General features: G+C 41.1%; 1 protein-coding gene across 1 annotated transcript; it reads right to left on the bottom strand.

The window, feature by feature from the left end:
* Window positions 1-1,545: 1,545 nt before the first annotated feature.
* Window positions 1,546-26,899, bottom strand: rab3ab (RAB3A, member RAS oncogene family, b). Its single transcript, XM_037115182.1, has 6 exons — window positions 26,805-26,899; window positions 25,605-25,674; window positions 12,867-13,091; window positions 7,930-8,048; window positions 6,914-7,038; window positions 1,546-5,618 (listed from the first exon to the last, which is right to left on the bottom strand). Exons 3-6 carry the CDS (start codon window positions 13,089-13,091, stop codon window positions 5,428-5,430), a joined length of 660 nt encoding a protein of 219 aa, XP_036971077.1. The 5' UTR covers window positions 25,605-25,674; window positions 26,805-26,899; the 3' UTR covers window positions 1,546-5,427.
* Window positions 26,900-27,248: the final 349 nt, after the last annotated feature.

Genomic DNA, 27,248 nt, shown 5'->3' on the forward strand with positions numbered 1-27,248 from the left:
TATTTCTGCCTGTAAATAACCCCCACGAAAAGCCATGAAATGTAGAAACTGTAGAAACCACTGCTTTGTGGTTGTTGACCTCTGGGTAAAAATATATGATGATAAAAAACATAAAGGACTTGCTGATTGGGTCAGGGTGACAGCGATACCAGAAACTAATAGCCCACCATCTGAAGCTTGTCCCGACACTCATGACTTCATGTTCATGGTTTAGATGATGACTGACTTGCTTGGTACAATCTAATGTATTGGTACCCAAGTTAATTCCCTTGGAGGGCCAAAACAGAAGCTTATTGATGCACCTATTGCTTAATTGAATGACTTCCTGTGCTTAGTGTCACTCTGCTGATCTCAGATTATAATATTTTCTTTTTCTTTACCTTCTTTTTACCTACAATTTATATCATTTTGACGGAGCCTTTGGACAAGTAATCTGATTACAGTTCATGCACAAGCTTTCTTTGTACACTTAAGGAAGAGCTTGTAATGATGAACTTCCGGAAAGAGGCTGAAGAGGTTAATTTCGATTAATCACTTTTAATTTTCACTCCTTCAACAGTCTGTTTAAGGACAAATACACTTGGTGATATGTTCAAATTAAATATTCAATTAGTTTTGATATGGTTTTGTAATTGGGAAAGTATACATTTGTGGAATGCAGTGTTTAATCACATTCTCAAATATATGAGGGAAATTAAAAATTGACATGACCAGCAGGTTTCTGAAGTCCTCTGCTGTCCCTGAGACATACTGACTTAACTTTGGCACTTTACATTTAATATTGATTAAACACGTGTCTACATCCCAGCTTCACAATTGATATAATTTTTGATAAGCTGCTATGTTTTTGCAAAAAGTATCTTTTCACTGTGTGACTTTGTTTAAATTTCCAAGTGAAGAGTGAAACAGTGACATCTTGAGGCTGTCAGGATGAGAAGCAGCCAAACATTTGCCACCAGTGCCACAACTTCACTGCTGAAACTGAAACATTTCATTATATTGAATTTAATTTCAACATCAGTCTTTTTTTTTTTTCAAGTTAGTACAGATCTTGGATATCAATTAATTTTAGCACTGTAATATTTCTGTTGTTAAAATATGACTTTAAACAAAAAAGTCTTAAAGTATATGTTATTAAATGTGATTAAATAACAAAGAACAAAACAACAAACTCATTTTACATATATCCAGGTGTATGTCTATACTGTTTACCATGAGTTGGTCAAATATCAGTCAGTTTATCAGATCTGATATTCTGCATTTTTTCTGGAGATCAAAATCCTGTTTTGTTTTGTTTTTTTAATATGCCATGGCGATTTTAAACATATTTATCTGAAACTGTGCTACTGTGGCTCTGATGCAGTGTGCGATGTGGAAAAACAACCAGTAAATAAAGTTATAAAATATGTTTAGTGGAGTACAAAGTCAGTGGGGTGGAAGTATAACGAAGCAGAACATCAAAAATTGGCCCCAAGTGCTGCAGTTGACTGAATGTACTATCTCATCTCCAACCGTACAAAATCTTCAAAAACAAGAATCAACTGATTGTTAGTAACTTTTTATTGTTTTACCACAAAGTACAGATAAAAACATCCACAGCATATTCTCTCGTCTTAATGGCCCGAACGGAGGAGGATTTGAAGAGGCAGTGATACGAGACCAAATAAAGTACACGTTTCTGCGTGCTAGTAGAAGATCTAAAGTCGGCAACCTCTACCAAGCTTGATGGCGTTTTGTTTTTCGTGTAGATGCTGTAGTGTGTATTGCTTTGTAACAGAGTGACACATTCATTCACGAGCAGGCCTAGAAATGAATGCAGATACAGTACAACATGGCTCTTTTGGGGATTTTCAGGTTTTTACTGTTAGTGTTGACTTCTTCTCCTCTTTTTTCCCCCTTGTTTTGTTTTTTTTTCTTTCTTTTTTTGTTGCAAGCCTGAGTCGATACAACACAATCCACACATATGACTCAAAAGGTACAGTATTTACAGATCTGGTTTATATAGAGAGGAAGACATATTAGAAAGGAGAACAGTTTTAAAAGTTTGGATTTTTTACCGGAAAAGAAACAGTCACAACCAGTAAGAAGTAAAATATACGCAGGATCAAAAACAGAGGTTTGTTGTGATCGTCACTTCCTCTCTGATGAGGTCGCCACACTGTGACCCGGGCCGCATTTTTCTCAAGCTCCAATAGTCAGCGGCTCATCCGGGATTGATTGTTTGACTGCTACACTTCTTGACGGTTAGAATAAATGCTTTTCTGGTTGAGGTCTGACTCAAACGGTGAAAGGTTTGATTGTTGCAATGATTTTTATGGTGCTTTGCCTTATCAGTCATCATCTATGTGTATGTTCTAACTGAAAAAAACAGCAGTCCTGAAATAAAAAGTGACACAAATGTATTTGTAATTTGGCCAGACTTCACTTCAGTCCGACACGCAACACCTGTTCTAACACACTGTTTATTCTGGAAGTGAAAGCAGAGCTGCTCCTCTGGCAATCTTTGATGAAGCGAAACAAAGGAATTACCGGCAACCCCAGAGGGGGGTGATGCTATGCAGACTCGAAGCAGCTGTTAGCAGATACGTTGTGAGGTTACACAGCACTCCTGGAGCCAATAAAACCTCAGAACAGAACATTTAATTCCCGCGTGGACTCAAAGAACTCAGCAGCAACCGTGCTCTTGAACAGCCTCCAGCTGTTTGATGCTTGTTTGACTTTAAACAGTGCCGTCCGCACCTCACCTGAACGGTGAGCACTGTGGAGAACATTACACACAAAAAGACAAGCAGACTCTGTAATACTGATTCAGAAGAGGTCTCACTGTGGGCGAGGAAACATTAAATCGCTGAGCACAACAATGATTATGTAGTCCTGTCTCTACAACATGTTTCAAAGTAATGCGTTTAAACTGGTGTGAGCTGCAAACACATCACACGTCTGATCCTAGATACAGTCTGTTTCAGTGCGATCTACTTTAAAAAAAAACACCTGACCAGCTGTTTTAAAGCTGTGTGACACAGCTACTGTTAAAGAAATGTGTGTTTTATTTCTGTGTCGTGAATTCTGCTGATCCTACAAAGCCACAGTGCAGGAACTCCTGCTCTATCTTGAAGAAAAAGGGACATAAAAATGGCAGTAAAAACAAAATCCAATCAAAAACCATGGCAGACCACAGGGAGTGTAGGAACTGCCCTCTGCCTTGAGTTTTCTGGGGTTACACGTCACAAAATATCGCTCGAGGATCACTTGAATGTTTCTCAGAAACTTGTCAATTTCAACTTTTTAATCATGCAAACATTAAAAACAGATTCAATGTATTAAGAAAGAAGATGTTCTCAGGAAGAAGATAAGAAGACGATTGTAGTAACTGCAGTTTGTCGTTATACAATCTATGTATTTTTTTCAGGTCAAAGACAGAGTGCTGTGTCTGCATTTTTAGGGTCACAGGTCAAATAATTGATCATGATTTTAAGACAAGAACATTACCTGAATAACACATACTTAACACAAACATAACCACTGCTCCAACAAAAAGAACAATTGAAGCCCTTTCCTCAGTATCATAGCGTAGTAACTGTGGTTAGGCTTTGTAGGGCAGCACACTGTGTATTCTTGTCAATCAAACTTGATTGTGGGGACTCAATAAGAGACTACCAGTAGTTTCAGTGATGTGATGACCAAGCGAAGATTTCTGCCATGTAACATATACTGTGTGTCAGATTTCATACTATTCTCTCTAAATGTTTCCTCTCAAACAATCCGGTAAAGGCAAAATACCATAAAGATTATAGAGACAAAACAACATTGCTTGCATCCTCCAAACCCGTTCAATCATGTGTTAGAGAGTGTCGAATTGTTCTGAATGATTACTGTTTGATATTTGATAAAGTAGCTGTGATGAGCTGACTAAATGTTTGCCGCGTCCATGTCTGTCAGCTGTCAGACAGCAGCAGGATTTTTAAAAGACTGCGATGGTGATGTCATTATGCAGCGTTGGCAGCGAGCACAACTGCACAGCTGTGGTGCCCAAAACATTTTTTTCGGATGTCCTTTACATTTTTACACTGTCTCTGTGACAGCAGGGACAATAACATCTTGAGGCAAAAGCATCAACACACTTGCCACCATAAGCTTTTAGAGGGACTCATATCACTACAGTCACTGTCTGGCTTCAAACAACACATACGATGCCGCTCAGAGGATATCCCTTTATCGGTAACAGTGCTGGAAGTCACACTGAGTGGACTGGGAGGATGATAAACATGTTGGGAATTTTCCAACTTGTACTTCAGATTCAAATGCCTCCACTGAATATATTTCTCCGCAAACTACGTTTGAAGCAGCATGAGACCAAACCGAGCGGGAAAAGAAACAACTCACGGAGGAGCTGCCACACGTCATCCAAACAAACCTCACACCACAGATCTCCTATATTTGATACTATCCTCATAGAACTTCATTCCTTTTAAAAGTCATTTCCAGAAATGCATACCTGTAGATATTATATATATATATATATTGCACAACATTTATATGTACATTTGAAATAAATATAATTAAATAAAATGTGTCTCTTTATTTTTTGCTATGTTTTTTTTAGCCTAGATCTATCTTGTTCATATTTTTCTCCCACCTGGTGTTTTAATGCATGAAAAGAATAAATGGGGCACCAGAATACAAAATAAAAGAAATGTAAAAACATAAAAAAGGCCAAACGAAAAAGGCTCGGATGAATAATGACAACAAAACACCTGCTAATACCTGAAACATCCATGTGTGGATACCAGGCGAGACAACTGAAACACAGAACGATTCTGTGTAGAATCAAATGTAACACATCGGTACGGAGCAGATTTCAGCTGGATCAGCCCTCCCTCATTCACTCCACTGTGGCCTTCACTAAATCCGAGGCTGACATCTTTTCAAGACATTTAAACAAAGTACTGTAAACATCGGAAGGATTTAAATGGCACTCTGAGGTCGGACGCCGTCAAATCCTTCTTTTAAAACCACACCAAGGAACAGGGAGACAACTGAAGAAGGGTAGGGAACCATCAAGAACCAGCGCTGCAAAGAGTCTGAAACACTCCAGTTTGACTGAACTTGCTTTGGCATCAGACCAACACCCGCACTGATCACAAAAACTGACACCATTTAGCTCCTTTATGAGGAGGAACCAGAAGCAAACACCTCGAGCACCGTTCCACGAACACCTCGGAGGATTTCAGACACTTTTCAGCCTGGTTCTTGAGACCCGCAGCTAGCGATCCTTACTAGGTTACAGAAAGAAGCAGGAAAGTGAGTGAGAAGGGTGATGGAGTATGGACCCGAGGCCCTGGGGTCCAGCTAGAGGAGGAGGAGAGAGGAGGGGGGAGGCGGAGGAGGGAGGACGGAGGAAAAAGGTTTCGGGGGCCGTAGTCAGCTTTAACATGCACAGTCCTGGTGAGGAGGAGCAGGCTGCTCTGTCAGCTGGGGCCCCTGTTTGGCCCCCGTGACAGCAGGATCTCCGGCGTCCAGGCTCTCAGACATCTTTTCACAGATGATGTCGACCAGGCGCTCGAAGGTCTGCTTCACGTTGATGTTGTCCTTGGCGCTGGCCTCGAAGAACTCAAAACCTGGAAAGGAAAAAAGGTGTGAGAGAGGGTCAGAGCGGGTAAATGACTGTATGTTCGTCTCTGTAACGGTGTAGTGTAGAGGTGAAGATGTAGACACCTGGTGGCGTCCAATTTCAAGCATAATATCTTGATAACTCGATTGACTGCCAGAAAAAGTTCAACTCAAATATTTGTTATAAACACATATTTTTCCTGTTGCCTGTTGTGCTATTTATCTGTCTAGATATTAACAATATAATAGAGCTAAATGGCACCTTGCTTGTGGTGCTTAAAGCGTCCAAAAGTTGAAAAGCTCAGCAGCGATGTCTCCTTCCAGAAATCAGCACCTAACTAAACTAGCTTGAGTCACAGCTCAGCCAAGGAGGAGGCGATTAGAAGTGAGGCAGCTGCGTCATGGCTGCAGCGGCCCAGATGTAAACCCTGGGGGCAACTCCGACAGTCAGAGTTTTTTGCAACAGCCTGAGGTTGTTATTGTAAGAGTCTGAAAACTTTACGGAAACAATGCCTACAGAGAGACCTTTTGTTAAAGAACGAGATTCCTTTTGAAACCACAAAACACAAAGTCTCACACAAAGAGAAATCCTGCGAAGAAATCCTGCGAGAGCTGTGTTGCCGCAGGAAGACGACAGTGGAAACACGAGTCAGTGTTCGAGAGAGGAGTTTGACATTTGCCTAGAGGAACTGCAAGCAAGATTCTATTTCCAAGTCGTGGGTGAATAATGAACTGCTTTTGACAATCAAGACGAGGCAACAACTGAGACGAGTCAACTCGCAAGGCAGCAGAGTGAGACTTCTGGTTCCGAAGGTCTAAATTTCTAAGAATCGTTTCTGTGCTGTTGTCAGACACCAAGAATAACAACCTCAGCCTGAGAGCACTTCACATGGACGTCATTCGACAGTCAGAGACTTTCCAAAGGATTTCGCTGCATCTGCCGGACCATTTCCAAAGTTTTTGGTTAGCTTGAAAACAAACAGGAAGTCCTGTGTAATATTTACATCCCGCTCTTCAGTGGAAAGAAAGTAGTCACTAAATGAAACTGCTCACAAGGCCTGTAGATTACATCAAGTAACTAGGTCATGAAACATTTTTATTACGTCAAAGTTTCTATAACGTCAAATTTTAATTTCAATTCTATACCTGGCCTTTAGTAAAAAGAATGATCTATTTCATTTTGGGGTTCCTTTCAAGACTTTGGTTGATATCTGTGTATTCATTGAGTAACTTCAGGTCTGTGTACCCAACAGTGAGTCATAGATATGAAGTGTGTGTGCGTGTGTGTACACCGTGAACTCACCGAGGTGCTCAGACAGCTGCCGGCCTCTGTCTCCGCTCACCACTCGCTCGTCATCCATGTCACACTTGTTTCCTACCAGCAGCACCTGGGCGTTGTCCCACGAGTACGTTTTGATCTGAGTCGACCTGCAAGCCAGCACAGCCGGCAGTCAGAGAGGCAGCTCAGAGGCGCACTGATCACAATGCAGCTCAACGTGTCCTGGAGTCTGAATCACTGCTCTCACAGGATTCCTAATCAGAATATAAAGATTTTTTCTGTTGTAGTTTTCACCCCAGAAGAGCCGCTGGAGTGTTGCAGTCTGCTGGTCTGACACTGCACTCCTCTAATACTGTTGGGCTCATGTTAGACGGTTTACAGCAGAACCAGACATTTTCCCTTTATTTATTCCATGCATTCTTCATCCTTTTCAAAGCCTGGCACCTACATGACCCGCAATGAAACTTAGCCACTGAGTGAAATCATGATTTGAGTAGCACCTTTGCCACTGCTTACTGGTGACTTTGTCTTATCTAACTGAATGACACAAAACCCCACAAGTGTTGTTACAGTTTCTACAGTGAACAAGACTTTTGGTTTTGTCTTCTTCAGCTACAGTGGACTTAAAAACAAGAGGTGTGTCCAGTCTGATGACGAGAACAAAGGGTGAAGGACCAATGAAAATGAAACTTGCACTTGGACATTTGGTATAAATGTGGGGAAAAATGAAATAGGATGAACTTTTTCTTGAAGGACAATCGGAGTAACTTTACAACAGAGAAATGACACCGTCAGGAAATGAAAAGGATAAAGATAATGATCGGCGCAGCATCCGGTTCCTCTGCAGCCGCGGATAAAACAATACGAACGGAAACCCGAACTGGATCATCAATCTACAACATCTCTACATCTATTTCCAGTCTGGTGCCCATTATCAAGACACCACCTGATCCATCATCCACGCAGCACTCCCTCTCACAGGTGAAACTCCGCAGTGTCCGTTTACTGTCATGTGACACACCCCTGAGCCAATCACATACCAGTCCTGGACAGCGTTGAACGACTCCTCGTTGGTGATGTCATACATGAGGATGAAGCCCATGGCTCCTCGGTAGTAGGCGGTGGTGATGGTGCGGTAACGTTCCTGACCCGCCGTGTCCTGGAATAACAAAAGAGGAACAGCAGCAGTTAGAGATGTCTTCATGAACTCATTACAGGTTAGTTTGAAAACAAACTTTCAGGTTGTCGGACAGTCTAACTAGTCATTTTTCCTCATTCCTCACATGTCAGACATTTGGCAGAAGCACTCAAGTGTTTTCAGCAAACAGCTCTGACAATTTAGTTCTATTAAAATAAGCCTATTTTGTGTTTCTAACTTCAAAGCAATAGGCACCAGGAAAATGCAAAAAAAAAGAGGTACATAAATTTGATGTTGTTGAAAAGATTGTCTACTTTTAACCAGCCTGGTTTTGTCTTCAGAGACACAGGCCCTGATTGGTTTACAGCACATCGCCACTCAGCTGTGCGCGTCGTGTGCACCAATCTTCTCTTCTGCATTAATAATTCACTGTCCTAATAAAACATTAAGAGCACAAACAAAAAACGGAACAATGACCCCATGAGAGTAGGAAATTGCAAATTAAAAGCCGTGATGTCAGAGCAGTCTGCAGAAGTACACAGATTGTGGTACCAACCTGCTTGTATATGTGTTTATGTGAAGCCTGCTGTTTGTTTAAGGTACAAAAGATTCAGAAAGTTATCTTAGAAATGACTCAAGAGCTTCAAAAGGCCTCTCCTGTTTTCCGCCAGCAGGTTACATGTCATCAACTCGCTGAGAGCTCTGCCACTTCCTCCTTCCCTCTCTCTCGTTTGACACAATAGCCGAGGTTGAATTCCAGAGTTTAACTCTAATGAATGCTCAGGGAACTGAAGCCTGGTGTTTCTGTTTCCCAGCGCACTGCATCTCTCTCTGAGCTGAGCAGCTCATGATCCAAATTCATCACTCGACAACAACTGCAAAGTCTGGAGGAGGTGACCAGGTGTGAGTATAAGGTGATTTTTTAACTGTTTAAAAGGGGCTGGCCCTGGATCTGTAGTCATGTCCCTTCTAAAATGTTTTGTTACAGAGGTGGCTTGGACTGTAGGTGTATTTAAACGAGCAGTAACCCTACTGAATGATCACAGAAATATTATGGCAACATTAAAGGAATAATTATGAGTTATAAACTGTTTATCAAGTATTCATATGCTTCCTTTGAATGCTACGGCTACTTTAACATGGACTGCAATGTACAATCCCTGACAAAGAAAGTCCATAAATGTGTACACATGCAAAAAATTCTGCTCAGTTTCTCTCTTGGATTCATCAATGTGTCCATTCACTCAATCACACATGATGCTCCTCAGGTCACAAGAATGTATGTATGACATCTATATTTAGATAGCTGCAGCACCATACTGTTGGTTATAATGTTCTGCAGTTTATGTCCTTCTCATCCACTCAGTGTGCTGCAGGACGCTCAGGATGAGAGCTGCACCTCCATACCTCAAATGTCAGTGTAGGTAGCATAATGGTGTTACATAATGAACACACTGGAGTACTCATCTTTCACCATGAGCCCTGAAAACAGTTTAAACTGTGAACATTTTAGATGAGCCAACAGCTTGTGAGCAGATTGATCAACTTTGATATGGATGTGAGAAAAAAGCAGGGAGGAACTGTCACTGAGGGAAAATGTACTGTTATTATCAAAGTTACTATCGAACAGTTTCTCCTGATTTTTAATTGTGTAATAGAGGTGAACCAGGATAATCCTCTATTTGCTATTATATTCATGTCTGTGCTAGACTACAGGAACATTCTGTGTGTTTTTGTTAAAGACTGCATGAGCTTTCTCTTCAAATAAACACTCATTCATTGGTTTCCCTGCTACCTAGACTCACAAGTACACTGAACAAAGTCTGATTTAATTCAACGAAACACGAGTCAAAACCAAGACACAGCGAGGCTACATGATGTGGGGACTTGGAACAAAGTGAAGTGGCCACTGCAGGGATGATGGAGGAAACGAAAAGGAAAACAAAACAATGTTTTGAAGGAGCAGAAAAACTCGCAAGACATGACAAAGTTTGTGTTTTTTCTATTCTAGAGGTCGACAGATATGGTTATTTCAGGGCCAAATATTAGCAATTCAGGAGAGTGATAATTGATATTTGGAACATTTACAGGAAATGTAAATCAGGATTAAGCATGATGGAATGTACCAAAATACAGTTTACTCAAGTCCTGTACTTATGTACAATTTCAAGGTACTTTGCATCAGTATTTCTATTTTCTGCTACTTTATATCTTCACTCCACTTCATTTATTTGACAACTTTAGCTGACACCTTTAACATTTTGATTATTCTATATGATTATTCATTTTGATTATTCATTATATATGTATATATGTATATATAGAATAATCGGCAATAAGATATATATTTTTAAAAAAAGTCAGTAATCATAAATTTGCTTAATAACGGTCCCAATCCCAATAAGCTATCAACTGATCTCAAAAGGTGAGATATGGGAAGTGATTCTGTCTTATTAGACTAGTGCTGATACAGTTCCTCAACAATTTAGATTCCAGATCATTCCATGTTGCTCAAAAGGTAGAAAACCTCCAATAACCAGAATGCATTGTGCTGTAGCGGACCAATAAAATCTCCTGCTGATGAGTGAGGTACTGCGAGTTGGGTGGGTTTAGTTTTGGCTACTGGGGCGTTTTGAAACAGGAAACACTAAGGCAGACGACATCAAACAATACCATATTACATCTAATCCTTACACTAAAATATGTTTCTGAAAGCATTTTTTCAGCCGTCATTTTTGGAAAAGGAGTAAATTGTTGTTGCAGCCTGACACCAACTACAGCCATGAGCGCTGATATTATGAATGTAACCATTATAGTCTTCAGCATAATGAAAGGGTGCCCCATTCAAGAGAGATTATGTTCAAATGACTCAGAACATAAGCATGAATCTATGTAAATGGGATTAACTGCACGCTGTGAGATAAATATACATTCTATATGGTGACCACTTTCATTTTACTCTCAGCTGAGAGAACTGCTGAGAGATGGGGGATGGGGTTTTTATATGTGTATGTGTCTGAGTGAGTGTGTGTACACGTGTGCAGGGGATGTAAGGGATGGATACTCGGGGAGATGTGTAGTAATGGGGGAGGGGAGAGCAGCACCCAGTCATCTGTTTCTCATGCTCTGATTGGCCGATCATGTCTTCCTTACTAGAGGCAAGACCTGGCAAAGGCTGACAACAGCAACACACACACACACACTGCCCTGCTCACGATCACAGCTCTGTCGGCGGCAGAACGTGTAGTCAAGTTAAAAAAAAAAAAAAGGTGTCATGATCAACACTGTGATAATAAAACACCAGTTTCCTGCAGCTCAGGGAGCTTGAGCCGTCCAGCTTGTCTCAGCTTTATGATTGTGGTTACTTCTGAAAAGACCCCAACCTGTGTTGTGTTTTGCTGTATTGTCATTGTCTTTATTGTTTGCTATGTTCTACTCCAGGGGTGAGTTGGACGAGCAGACTGCAGAGAGCACAGCAGCATCTGAGGACAGTTTGCATAATAAAACGGCACCACAGGGCAGAGTCTCACAACGAACGAGAACCGTTGAACATGTTAGGAAACGTCTTAGGAAATATTATTTGCTGTATTATTAGGTCTCTTCAATAAAATATGAATCACATTAAGGTTTGTTTGTTTCAAAGGTTCAAGTCAGAATTACAGTGACTTAGCACTGTCTCTCTCGTTCACGAGTATCCAGCTAACCAGCCTTTTAAACAGCCCTCAGATGTATAGGTGGTACCGAGCCTCAAAACAAACCACCACAAGCAAAAGTGCTTGTTGTTGCTGACACTGTGATGGTGCAGTGGTTACCACTGTTGCCTCACAGCAAGAAGGTTCTGTACCTGCAACCCTTTCTGTGTGGAGTTTTGGGTGGGCTTGGTATCTCCCCCACCCTCAAAACATCCGTGTGTAATGGCTGAATTCTCCGGTCAGTGCACTTCACCAAGGCACTGGCTGTGATAAGGAGCTGGTCCCTGGGCGTTGTACAGTATGCTGGCTTCTCCTCTGGGATGGGTTACTTGCAGAGAGATCCAGTTTCACTCAGCTGTACACTGTGTGACTGTATGTGATAAAATAAAGATTCTTCATAAACTGACACACAAGAAGCTGGGGTGAAAAGCCAACTGTCACAGAGGGGGACATGATGACAACAGAAATAGTGGTGTGAATAATGAAAAAAGAGAGGCTGGGCTCTAACGTTTTCATCTCCTCACTCCTGACCAACTGCTGTGCAAATGTTGCATTTGTGGTTTGAGAAAGGTGTCGGAAACGTATAAGGCATACTAACATCTGGTGACCCAAGACTCAGAACTGGGTTACGTGCTCTACAGGCAAACAAACATGAACGTCACTAACCCTAACCCATAGACACAATGTTTTTACACAAAGAGGAAAAGTAGGAGGACCAAATAAATACAACTTTGTCATAGACCGCGTTTAACAAAGTTTCTAGTTTCTCCGAACATAAAAACCAAACCTGAATTTACAAGACGGCACGAATGATTTAGAATTTGTTGTAAATGTTTCGCAAAGTTTTTCAAGTTTCTTCTCCCTCAACAACTCTCTAAATTGACTGTTTTTTTTTTTTTGTATCTTCAAACAGATTCATCCGAGAAGTTTGCAGAAGAAAGACGAGACAAATGCACTTGAAACATGGTGGAAGGAGAGGGAAAAATTTGGACACACGTGACCCACAATGCAGCTGTGTGAGACACTGTCGACCAGCTGCAGGTCGTGGTGTTGTGGGAGAAAAAGAATGTTGTTTGGTTTGTTTATAGATCTTCGGAGTTTAATTTCCTTCCTTGCAGGAAACGCAACACATCTCCGGATCTCTTACCCAGATCTGTAATTTGATCCTCTTGTCATTCCTGTAGATGGTCTTCACCTTGAAGTCAATGCCCACCGTACTGACGAAGGCTGGTGTGAAGGAGTCGTCGGCGTAGCGGAACAAGAAGGACGTTTTGCCCACACTGCTGTTGCCAATGATTAGGATCTTGAACATATAGTCAAAGTTTTGGTCCGAAGACTCTTTCTGCCCATAGGTTGCTGTTGCTGAGGCCATCTGTGGACAGAGAGGAAGGAGAAAACAAGAAAAGCGTTGTATTTTTTTCTTTCCATGAGTCTGAAAGAAAACATGCAATGGAGTCAAAATGTGTAAGGTGAGCACACTGCTGCTGTTACTGTCTGAAACAGGATTCTTGTCACGTTTTATCCCCACGTAAAACATTAACATGAAACACACACAAAAGAATCTGTTCAGCACAATTTGAATTGAAGCAGAACGGCTTTGTACTGTGATTTATGTGTATGCATGTAAGTGGTGATGAGGGTCAAGATCACAGAGGATCTCACACCCCTCCCTCCACAGCTCCGGTGGCAGTGCTTTAAAAATAGATGACAGTGACCTTTCCTGAAAGAACAAATTATAATTTTCTGTTTGATCCACACTCTATTAGCACTCTTTCAGGGCAGGATAATTGCTCAAACCTAAGCTATACATCTGTTTTACTGAGGAAAACCCACCCATAGAGTGCACATCATATGTATCAATTAGGTATATATTAGTTTGAATATTAAGTAAATTTAATTTTTCAAGAAGAACTGTCTTTGTGAGGATTTGTTTTTTTTCTTTGTCAAGGATGATAGTAATTTGAGTATATTTGCTTCTTGGGCTGTAAGAACTTATAACAGATGCTTTTCACAACACTTTATAAAATGCTAAATCAATTAATTGAGGAAAATAATGAGAAAGATCAGAAAAAAAACTCTTGCTGATTTAGATGCAGGCACATCTGCACCTCCAAGGCGTGGACAGAATGTTTCCTGGATGTTAGCATGGGCAGCCTGCCCTCTTTTAAATTAATGACTGTTTCCTTTAAAATCATAAGCGAGAAACACGCTGTAATGAAATTAAATTCAAGAAACCCAGAGAAGAAGACAGAAGAGACACTTTATCATCCAGAAAAGGTCGCACATTTAATGAGTGTTTAGACAAAAGATGGGAGTCTGTCAGCATCTGTTACAGTCAGCATAACAGATGATAGTGATTAACTAGTCAGCCTTAACCACTGCACATTTGCTTCATGGTGATTAATCAAAGCAGCACATTGCAAAGACAGGGGAAACCAGGGAACCCATCTGAGTTTTTTCTCAGCGTTGGAGACAAATTGCTTCATCAGTCACAATCAGCCGGGGTTGCGTGAGGAATAATTCAAGGCAGAAGCTGCTGCAGCTTTAAGTTAGTTAAGTTAGTCTGGAATTTGACATTCACCAGCTGGACGTGACTTTTACATCAATAGCTGCGTGTTGATTTAAATCCTCAAAGATCTAGACGGCTTAATTAGTTAGAAGCTAAAAATAGTGACTGTTCTAAAATGTTTTGAACAGCTAATCTTATCCATATGCCTTAAAAACTCATGTGAAGTGGACTTTTTCTGCTTTTCCGTGGCATCACACGTGTTGTTCAGGGCTCCTCGGTGAACGTGATAACAGCTTCATGTTTCGCAGCATTTATTCATTGAGAAATCCAACGTGGTTTCTTCCTCTGAGCCAGTGGTGAGTCAGTGACTGAGGCCAAGCCTCTCTCGTTGTTCAGCGACAATAGACATTTCACTGAAAAAAGTCAGTTTGCTTCAGTGTAATAACCTTGCTATTTATTCTTGTTGGAAGCATCTACATGGTTGGTAAATTAAATACAGGATTACGCCTCTTTGTCACTGAAGAACACCTAGGACGATATCCAAATAAATGGCTGGAACTTTCTAAGGAAAGGTCAATACGTGTAAACTACATATAACATCTTTTTAAACAAGTGGCTTTTCTTTTTTTTTGTAAGTTGGACTTAAACTGTGCCAGACATGGACGTAATTTATGCCTCTTGATGCTGACTGATAAAATGGGGCAGGAAAAACAAAACTCTAGTACTTTGAGGGTTACCTTCATGGGAGGAGTCTCAGGCCTACAGCTGAAGTTACAGTCATTGAGAGATGCAGTCCGACACCAACAATAACACCACAGAGAAGTAAGTACTGTATACGCAAGTGGTAACTTGAGATTTCGTAACCCACACACAATCCATTATGGAAGGCAGCTGGAAGCCAGGCTAGCCAGTATGAGACCATTTCTGCATTAACTACAGACTGGACTCAAGGACGAGTGAGATGTCTGTCATTAAACCTGTTAGAGCCACATGCTGCTCACCTGCTTTGACTGTGTCCTCACTAAATTACTGAGGTATGAGAAAAACAACTAACCTTCAGGCTGTGTCCCCCACGTACAGAAGGCTGTGTCCCCTACGTCGAGAACCCAAGTCCATTTGTTTGTGTGTTTGTTTGTTTGTTTGTCAGCAGGATAACACAAAAACTATAGAGCAGAGCAAATGTAGTTGGAGGATGGGCCCAGAATAGACCCCGCAGACCTGGATTTACGTTTACTTTCCGATGACTACTCAAGTAAAGAATGAGAAAAGAGTGTGATGAAGGTTTGAGAGTCAAGTCTTGACAAACAACAGGCTTATTGCTGCATTAAGTTGGTGTGACTGTCTGATCGTTCGTTTTGAAATGTTACAGACGTGCTCGGACACAGCTCCCCCTCATCTGATGTCAAAAAGGTGTCTGAGGCTTTTCAACCGTCTGACAAGAAGTTCTGAAAAGGCATGCTGGCACCTAAAAGGGGCTCTGTTTAACTTCTGTGTTGTGTCAGTAGCAGGTGGTTGGTTTATGTTAACAGCCTCCACTTGTAAACTAAGCGTTAGCAGCATTAGCTCTCTGTTACTGGAGTGGAGAGAGACACTGGAACGTGGCACTCGAGAACGACCATGCAAGTCCGTCACAAAGAAATCCAGCAGTATGAAACAGTTTAAACAAACTGTCCATAGGCTCGTATACTGAGAGACACTGAAAGGTCTAATTTGATTTGATCATGATACAATATGCTCACATATGGCCACTAGGAAAGCGACTGATACATGTAAATGGCGCCACAGAGTCCCTTTAATTCAAGCTTCAGCAGGAAAACAGTCAGCTAAAACTACCTGAAACGTGCAACAGTTGCTGGCATGTAACCACGTTAGCTACCACTGGACGGCAAGTATTCAGGGCGACAAAGGCTAAAAGGGTGAGAAACCTTGTTGACTCTGGAGAGCACAATGATTGGAGCCCACAGGCCTCAGAGTCCCAGCACCCTGCTCTATATTTAGACTCTTATCTCTGCTCGGCTGCAGTGCAACACGAGAACTCTCAGGGAAAATAGCACAAACAAAACAACTGCACCCTCCTCAGAGCTCCGGCCTATCAGGTTACCTGATGGAACACAGAGATGCTAAATAATGAAGACGCACAGACCCTTCTTCAGCACACTGATGTTTTTCACTCCAAGTGGAATTTTAACAGGAAGTGACAAAGCCAGAAATCAGACAGAAATCATTCTGATCATTTCTGGTTAAAGAGGATTTTTTTTTTTTCTCCCGGCTCCCAATTTGAGAACATCCAAACAAACGGCAGCACGGCTGTCGATTTCTATTTGGCTGATGACGAGCTCTCCTCCGTCTCTGACGTCAGCAGTCCCTCACGAATCTGCAGCCTGGAGCCGCTGCGTGCACTTCATATGACGGCATGATTTGCAATAAACATTAAGGGTTATTAAGAGTCAGCATTTTGTTGTGGTTAAACCTTGTGGTTTTAATGTTGCTGCTGAAGTTGACTGGCGTTCAGCTGAGATGACTGAGAATGTGAGACTGGATGCTCTGCAGTGAAGTGAACTGCAGTGTGACTCACTGAGGGCGAGAGAGCGTAATCCACTCCAATGACAAGAGCTGAGAACAAACACAGAATGAAGGAGACGCACAGCAAAGGTCCTAAATGAAGCAACTGATCCACATTTAGAAAACTCTATGTGACTACACCACTCTGAATTCTGTAAAATGCTAAGAAAACACGGTTCGGTGCTGCTTTTCCAAATAACCTTTAACTAACATAAGTGGGATAATATCCAACAGCTTCAGTGACTTGTTCAAAACGACATACAGTGTCTAAGTAAGTTGTCAACTGACTGCAAGCTGCCAGAACAACTTCCTACCTCACATAAATTCAACTCCACACTATTAATCCAAAATGTATTCCATTATTCTGCTGACAGTGGTGGAGACTGACAAGATGAAAAGCACCAGCCAAACTTCAACACGGTGTATCACATATATGTTTATTTCCTGTATTAACGTGACGAGGGTTTCAGCTTTCTCACTGGTCCAATCAGAGCAGATGTTTTCACCTGCTGCCGTTTCTTGTCTCCGTAAATTGGGAGATTTTAAAGGAAATTTCGGAAAAATTACACAATATACTTTCAATAACATAACGTTAACGTTAGACTAACAGACCTAAGATGTCTTTTATTTGTCGTCCATCTGGAGAACGTCACTGTGAACCAAAACTGAAAATGTGACAAAGGCAGTTCCTCTCCCTCCGACTAAAGCAAACCTGCTGGAACTGAGTTCACACTTGATCACAGTCGGGGTTCGGTGTTGGATTCCGTCTTTGGCCGGCCTTATTAAAAATGTATCTACTCGTGTTACCAAAGTGTCCACTCAGCTTGGCAGATATTTCTGCCCAATGCGCTTTTTATCGACGACTTTCTTCGAGCTGAGTCAGCGGCGTTGCAGCGACGGCACATTAGGAAACAGCACCGAGTTTTAAACTTAGAAACAGACATTCGAGCCAAGTTCATACGGTCAGTTTCGAGCTCACTTTCCCCGTCGACGCATCGCGGACGCAGGAAGAGTCGCATCTTTCCTGCCATTACCATGTTGTCCCTCTATTTCTCCTTCCTTTTCCTCACATTAAACTTTTGACTGAAAATGACCCCGCTACAGGAATGTGTTCTTAAAAATGTGGATTAAGAGCACTTGTTCTGGTTTGATACCTTAAAATGAAACGTAGGAGCTGCGACTAAAGGAGGTGAAACATGATCAGCCACTGTTGGCAGCCTGGATCTCGTCAAACACTGTCACAGTCAGGCGTGTGCTGGCTTTCACAGGAGGCTGCTGAGAGTCTGCTGTTATGTGGCGGCGCGGTGAGATTACTGCAGCCTTTCCTCTGCGTCTCAGAGATTAGCTGCGGAGAAGAGAGTTGGCCTAACCTTCACTGAACACTCATTTGATACAGGAGCTTACAGACTGAGGCCTCTGTGTTTAATCTCAAAGTAATTAACAAATTCTCATTATGCAAATGTTGTTCGGGCTGCAGGACGCCGCCGCTGCTGTCGTTTGGCCTCGATAGTGAACTGCCTTTGGTCAGGTGGGCTGAGAGAGCCTCCAGAAAACATGTCTGCTTTTTGACGCTTATGATTTAAAGCAATGAGAAGATGAACAAACAGACATCTGACATTTTTGCTCAAAGGAACTTTGATTTTTTTCTTATAGGTAGACATCAGATTTCAGCGTTCTGTTTGAGGACACACTGAGCTGTGAAAATATGGGTTACTACTGATTTGATTGATACATATCGATTCTGAATATTTGAGGGTTTGAATACGTTGATGATGATTATCTTTTACAGCCTTGTTACTTTTAATTTTTCAGTAAAAGCTAAAATGACATGCACTTAATGTCGTGTCCAGTTTTCCCCCTGTGTCAAATATAAATATATACTGTCTCTTACTTCTGAGCTCACCGTCCATGTGTCCTTTTGGCTGCTGAATTTGCTGACTCATGACTCTGCTTCCCCACAGAGATCAATACAGTCTCATCATCACAACCACAAATGTTATTTTCAGTTTGACGTTTGACAGATACCTCTCAATGCATCCCTGAAATCTTTTTAGATTTGCTTGTCAGGTGTGAATGACGGAGTCAGGCCCTAACACGAAAGTAACGGTGGACTGTTGTAGGTAATATTGATCTATTGACTACTTTCAGATTTCCTGTTATATGTATTTCCCACGTGTCAAAGTGATTCTGAGGGTTACAACAGGGAGATGAAGAAAATCTGAACATTTCTTATGACACTATGTCAGCCACTACAAACTGACTTAGAGATTAAAATCACCTCAGGATGCAGAGACGGGACTGAATGTCAGCAGGGACATGACTTGAGAGTTTGACCCAGACAAAGACGGCAAAATGGTCAACGACAATCGCTGCTGAGGACACTCAGCTCCTCTGTCATGGAGGGAGAGGAAGGGGAGACGGAGGAGCAGGAGGACGAGGAGGCTTTCGGTCAGGCCTTGAATATATAGGCCTTTGTAGGCAGATGACAATTTACTCACAGGTCACCAGAATAAATGTTGGCAGTGGACTTTTCTGCAAACCACGAACATGTAAGAGCTTTAAACTTATCTGGTTCCTTTTCAATTAAAAGTTGTGACAATGCTGTGCTTTATGCTTTGGTTAGGTTTAGGCACAAAATGATTAAGGTCAGGAAAAGATTGTGTTTTGGCTTAAAATCCCTGTTTCAATGTCCCAAACACACCTGGAGACGTCCCGACTTCTCTTCCTAAATCTTCTCCTTTTTGTCGTCGCCACCATGGCTGAAAATTGTCCCAAGGTCTCCTTGAAACATCCAGTGCTGTCACCCCGACAAATGCAGAAACACTGTGTTCCATCATAAGAATAAAACACCCAGTGGCTTCACACACGGTTTTGCACTGCGACTCTACAATCCAGCTCCTGATATGAAAGTCAGGTTATAAACATGTAATGTGAGCGTGATCTGACACGTGGGCGTTCCAGTGTAGTAGGCATGACAGATGTGAGCGTATAAGTGGTTTGCAGAAATGCTGCCAACATTTTATCCAGTCTGGCGACTTGGCTGGGCACGAGGTTGAGTCACTAAGAACATTTGATGTCACCGAACAGACACAAGCACGTTTTTTATGTGATATGAAGCACTGAAGATTGTATCTTTAAAATATTTTGCACATACTGATAAAAAGTCCTGAAAATACAGAGAAAAACAAACAGACTTCTGTTCGTCCATCAAGCTTCAGCGATGGTCAGTGGTCACACCTTCAGTTCTCTGCCTGGCTTTTCTGACCAGAGTACGTGTTGTTTATTAAAAATCTTAATTCAATCATGACTAAGAGTTGTGAGTTTCTGTCTAGGACTATGACATCATCAAGCTCGCCTCTAAACCTGTCACCTAAAGGCGATTGATGTCCTCCTGAAGCAGATTGATTCAGAGCTAAGTGCTGCTGCAGTCAGGCTCATTTAATCAGTGTTGGGAGGCTTCCTGCAGACGGGCTGCTAATCCTCAACTGATCCCAGATCATCCAAACACCTTCCTGCTCTAAGACATTTACTGAGACACCTGCTGAGACGACAGACAGACGCATCTTCAGACAAACACTCGGAGCATAAAACACAGTTTCACGTGAACACACATTTCTCAGTGAGGTGGGGATAATCCCACTGGTATCAGTTAAAATCAGCTACATTCATAAACTCAAAGAACAAAATCTGGCAACCTTATAACATCTTTCAGAGGTGGAAAGTAACTAAGTACATTTACTGAAGTAACTTTAGCTAGTAGTAACTTTGTAGACTTGGATAAACAATATCAAAAAAGTATGATTTATTATTACAAGATCATTGATAAGGTCATTGAAGCTCACAGACTACCAGCATTGTTTAAAGTAATTAAAATGAGCTCCACCGTCAGTAGCTGGAGCGTCTTCACTATAACACAACCTTCATTTTAATTCAATAATATCATATGCATTATATTACTGCATATTAATGCATTAGTTACTGCTTCCACTTTCGTTACTTTCAGTACACTTGAATGCTTTTGTATTCTTGCTCAAGTAAAATTTTGAATGCAAGCCTTTTACTTGTAACAGAGTCATTCCACACCGTCATACTGGCAGTAAGGGGAGTCGCAGATAACTAGTATTGACAAGGTGTTGACCCATGATATCTTAAAAATGTCATATTTATATTGTGTTCATGCGACACTTATGTTAATATCGTGCAGCCTAAATAATACAATGCCTCTTAAATAATTTCCATTCTCGCTTTGCCATAGTAGGTGGCAATAATGGGCCTAAACGCTGGGTGCCACCAAGCACATTACATTAAATCTGAAAACAGTGTCAGAGACGGAGCCCCATTCATTCCTCTGTAAGCTGCTGTCCACTATGACTGTATATCACGAATAACCAAGCTCTCAAAACTCACAGACGATACATAATCAAGTTGAATTTCGACAGACCGCAACAATATCATTATCATTTATTCTTTTTGTTCGATAATCGTGAAACTCTGATATCTTGATTATATGTGTGAACGATACTAGATTAACTTAGTAAAAGATCTGAGCACATCCTCTGGCACTAGCTGCTGGACTTTGAGGGTCAGTCAGCTCAGCTGGCTAAGCTGAATATCTTGCTAGCAGCAGGGGCGTCTAATCTATTTCACATGTCAAAAGATCAACTGTAACAAAAGCAGTTACTTCTTCACAGCCTCTATTTAAGCGGAATTCATGACCAAAAGCACTCAAGAGCACATTTCATTGCACTTCAAACTCAAAAGTTTGTACGCCTGACAGTGTAGGAGCCCTTGAACGCAGCATTTCAAAAAACGGTCTGACTGAAACTAGCAAGTTAATAAAAGCACAAGGTAGATATTCTCATTAAGTCCTCAGGCCTGTGCCTCAACATCCAGCAGATCTAACATGAGATGTTAAAACAAGCTAACATTAGCATTAGCAGCACTTGTCTTCACCATCAGTCTACTGTACACCTTCACACTGAGGGATGTAGCATCCCTTTTGTTCTACTGCTCACACACTTAAACACAAAAAGGTTTCTTGAAAAGGCTCCATCAACACCTCCTCATCGTGGGGTCAATCCAGACCCTCTCTCTCAAATCGGCTGGACATTAGTGAGCGTTTCAGAGGTCAAAGGTCAGTCGGGTTGAAGTTTGTGCAAATCAAATGAGGCGAGATCTACGAATTTACGAATGTGAAGGATGTGCTGCTCGTTCCTCTCTTCATTAGAGCAAAGAGGCAGAGGTGGAAAGAGATCAAGTACATTTAGTCAAGAACTGTGTGGTAACAATTGTGAGATACTTCGACTGTATCTACATTTTATTCTCCTTAATACCTTTACTGTAATACTCATTGTTCACTACACAAGAAAACGTTACATGTGTTTATTCATGTTGACAGGGACAACGCATGTAGGCATTGTTACACACAATTAAAATGTAACTTGCAATTTATAAAAGGACTTCTTTCCATAAAAGATCATATATAGTTTATCAGTATAGTAAATACGTGTTAGAATTGTCACCTCTTATGTTTTAATACATCCACATTATAAATCAATGATGTAATACTGAAAGGGGCCATCACGCATAATGACAGCTGTTATGTTTGCTGCTGTTAGTACATTATATTGCCAACACTTCTGTACCTTTACATAAGAACATTTTTCAATGCAGAAAGTAACTTATAATGGAGTATTGTTTTGGGACTTTTACACCAATAAATGATTAAAATACTTCTTGAACATTGCGAAGAGGCTGCAAACTCTTGCGTAAATTCACTGTTAGGAAGAAAAAACTTCAAACTGTGAACAGACTGCGAGGGAACACGAGGTTTTCACAGATCTAAAATGAAACTGAAACGTGAAAATTATATTTTCACCACCGGAATCACGACCAGGACCAAAACTAGGAAGCCACATCCAAACTTCTCAGGAAATCAAATATTTAGATCTAATGAAACACGGCGCAATCAGAGATAATTGATGCGTTGCAGTAAAAATGTTTACTGTAGTCGAGGGGCTTGTAAAGCTACAATCAATATGGTTTTGGGGGTTTAGTGCTGTTGTTTAAAGGTGAAGTCAGCAGCCATTTGACCTCTGACCCCACCAGCAAACTGCTGATGTTTGCATATTTCCTTACTGCTGTCCTCGTCCTGCGCTAAACAAATACTAAGTATTCAGTGTTTTTGGTGCCAGAATGGCAAACAGTCACTCATACAGACTTGATTTTTCATCGAAGTGGGTCGCTAAAACGGGACTACTGAAACACAAATCGTTCATACTGCTTTACAAAAATCGTTAACATAGATCCAACATCCTGTCCTGGGTTTATCCAGCAGCTCACCAGGTGAACAATAAATACAGCAGCGAAGACGTCTCCTCACTAACGCAGCAGTCGTCCTTTGCAGCTGCTCCCAGGTTGCCTGAGACGGCATATTTCCCCCTTTTCATCCACTCACGTGCCTCCTCCTCTAGGAAGCGTGGGGATGCAGATGAGAGGAGGGGAGGCTAAAAATAGCATCTTAGCTTCTTTCTTGCTTCTTTCTTTTATTTTTTCTTCTCCACAGCAAACAGAAAGCACAGAGGGCAGCAGCAGGGATGTGGGAGATGCTGTTTGGTGCTCGAGTCTGCAGGTGAATCCGGGACAATTTGGTCTGTTTGTAAGCTGGTCACAAGTCATCGGATTTTGCCTTTTATTTCACGTGATTAGTCCCTTTTTTTCGTCCCTTATTCTTTTTCAAAAACATTGTTGAAAATGTAAAGCTGGTGTAACTTTTCATCTATTAATGAAGTATTATCATGTTCAGTAACCATCCAGAATGTCCTTTGTTTTCTTCTGAAATCAATCTGATAGGAGATTCAAACATAAACATTCTGCCATATGTGCAGAATGATGCTGCCTACTGTGAAGTGTCTAATCTGAAAGAAGAGGACAAATATTCATCACATTGTGCAATCAGCATTTACTTCCTAATGATATGCTGAAGTAGTAAACACGTCAATTGCCAGTTTAAGCAACAATCTTCTAAATTCTCCTACAAAAAGGTTGTATCAGCCACAGACTGAACCAGTTCTGTTTTGCTGTCGCCATGTTTCCGTCCCTCCTGGAAGCAATGCCACCATCGCAGAAAGAATATAATCATTCCAACCAGAGAAAACCAATTGGATCAGGTGTTTACAGGATTATAAGGCGCTAACATTTTGCTATCAAATTGATCATTGAAGGTTCACACCATCCCGCTCGAACCGACTGAAAATGAATTCAAATCAGATCAGGCTCTCTCGGTGGAGGTGATTACATGAGGCATTTTTATTCTGACGGGGCTATTATTCTGATCATTAGTGGAACATTAGCCTCCCTGTACATGCAGCTATTACCTACGGAGCTCTATGTGTTGGTGTTTTACTGATAACAAACTGCTGACTTGACATTCACGTGTTGTGTTTTCCATACTGATTAATACTGTAAGGCTTTGAAAACAGTGGGTGAAGGCAGATGAAAGCCTGTTCAACCTCTCTCATTAGCTAGTCCTCTGACACACACACACACACACACACACACACACACACACACACACACACACACACACACACACACACAAACCCTTTCATCTATAGAATCAATTAGAGGCTATAAACCCAATTGTATTCCAAAACAGACTTCCATTCATGTTTTCTATATTCAAGGAGGTGTGTATAAATCCTCCTCTATATGTGCAGTACTACTAACTCCCAGTTAGGGGTAGGAATGACAGAGCAACCCACGATATGATACGGTTCATGGTACGTTGCCCACGATAACGATAGAGTCACAATACAGCAATTTTGTGATAATAAATACTTTTCACTATGATCACCTAACGATACATCTCGACATCTGTCTAACTGAAAACCCACAACATACCTCTTAAAAGGCAAAGTCATTATTCCAAAAATAAAAATATTAATATTTGGCGGCATTGTGCCAACAATCGTATCCAAAGAGGAAGTATCACGATATGCTGTCATCCAGCCCCTATTCCCAATAAAGCTCAGAATCTTTACATTTATTTTTTACATATAGTTTTTCTGATCATTTTTCTAGAATGTGAGGTGGTAGTATTCATGTGAAGCACACACACACACACACACACACACACACACACACACACACCAGTTTATTAATCGAGATCTGATTGGTTTAGGACTGAATGCTTTATCCTATAACAGGAACACAACAGTCCTTCATATGGATCAATGTATTATGAGATAAACTCCAATAATTTCCCTCTTACCATCCAGATATACAGACAGTAATCCAACCCATGGTTGACCTCAGTTTATCTCAGTATAATAATAAATATGATACTATAGGAAAATTATTGATGATTGTTTGTATGCGTGCCAGACAATAATCATTGACTTCTCTCGTTGGGTTTATTTCAAACGTTTGATTCTGACCCTATTGTTCCTGCCTGCCTCAGAACCCATTTAAACCCATTCTCCTGATTTCATCCATCGGACGGTGTGAAACGCCTTTTCCTGCAGGACAGGCCCTGAGTCAAGCCTGACATCCAGAGAACCAGCAGCAGCCCCTCACATCCATCCACACAGATAACACGAATAAACGTGCATTTCATCCAGCCACGACCGGTTTACGGTTTTCACAATGAAAACAGCTGTTCTAACGCAGGCATCTCCAGTCACACTGGAAACCCTTCGCTTGATTTTTTTTTTTTAATCACAAGCGCTCAGAAACAAAAAAAATACAGGAAACAGAGGCTTTAAATAGAAGATGTGTGTCTATGAAATAAACGAATATAGACAGAAATCTCACCTTTATAGATTTCTATCCGGCTGCTATCCACCTCGTCCAGCACCCGCAGAAACACCACTGTCAAGACCGACTGATCGTAAAACACCACATCCGGCGAAGAATTCCAAAATAAAAGGCGTCAATCTTCATCATACCATTATTTCTTTAAGTTACAGAAGATAAATGTGATTTTTGTAACGAAATCAGGTGATTCTTTAGATATGTAAATTCTCAATGCATACGAACGTTTAACTTCAATTGGCAATGTTTCTTTGGATGCAAACTGTGAGCTAGTGTAGGTATTTCAGTCAGTTTCTTTGTAAACATATGCTACTTGAGAAATTTTGTTGAATTTCTTTTTTTAAAACGGTCTGAACTGTTACATGAATTACATATATGATGCTTGTCATTCAAAATTTGACAGATTAGTGAATAAGGTAACATCAGCTTACATCACCAACACCACCATGGGTGTCACCTCAGCAAAAGAAATACTGCACCTACTTAATATCAACACAGACAAACTTAATTATAATAAGTTAAATAACTCAATAATGTCCTCAACACTTTGTGGGTGATTGAGTTCCACTCCTAAAACACTGAGACATTTGCTGTGTCTCAATTCAGGGCCTGCATCCTTCGAAGGATCCAGCCTTTGAGGTCTTCCAAGGCAAGTCCCTCAGTGAGACCTTGTTAACCAGTCAGTCGTTGTTAAATGGGACAGTCTAGCCTTTGGAGCATTTTCCTGGTTGTGTCACCAGATGTTTTACCCTTACATCACGATTTGTGCTGCTCAGGCCCGTGACGATCTATGCCACGCGATGTCACCATTTTCCCTCTTTCTTCCTCATTTTTCAGGCAAGCAAAGAATTTTGGGATCTGTGAGGCCAGGAAGAATAATAGCAGTGCGTCCTCCAGAAAGAGGGAAAAGAAGGCCGCATTTGTGGGCTGCATTTGATGGAACCTGTGAATTGGGACTACCTTCGCATTGAGACATGTCCCTGAGTTGAAACACAGCAATATGGTAAAGTCAAAACCCACAATGCAGCTTGAACTAAGACACTTGGTTGAGCATTGCGTGTTATGCTAGTAGCAACTAATGTAGCCTCCGGCCTGAAGTAGCGATGATGAAGATGTTAAACACGTACATTATTTTAATGAAAATAACTATACAACTCTTTTTATTTTTCTAATTTTTTATCTTGTAGTTTTCAGACCCACCTTACACAGACTTAACTGTCATCGGTCGATTGTTGCGAACCACCGATTTTATACTGAAAGAAACATTTCCGGTCTTCCGTAGTTCCGCCATCTTTACGCAGCCAGAGTCGAGACGTCGTTAAATGAATGCCGAATGAATGACAGGTGGGCGGTTCTTTGGAGACCATGTGGAAGATTGACAGCCCGCCTGACCAATCGGGAGCCTCATCGTAAGCGTTCGGCTATATTCCTCCTCAAATACTCGCCCTGTCATTTATTATTGATGAGCGCTGCGGGAGAGACTGAATTATTGATCGGGGGTCAGCAGTAACCACTCCTGCCGTTTTCATCCGTTCACAGACTCTAGTCTCATTATGTTTTTTTGTGAAAACATCACTGTAATAATAATAATAATAATAATAATAATAATAATAATAATAATAATAACAACAACTACAACAACAA

Source organism: Acanthopagrus latus, chromosome 11 (assembly GCF_904848185.1).
Source record: "Acanthopagrus latus isolate v.2019 chromosome 11, fAcaLat1.1, whole genome shotgun sequence".
NCBI lineage: Eukaryota > Metazoa > Chordata > Actinopteri > Spariformes > Sparidae > Acanthopagrus > Acanthopagrus latus.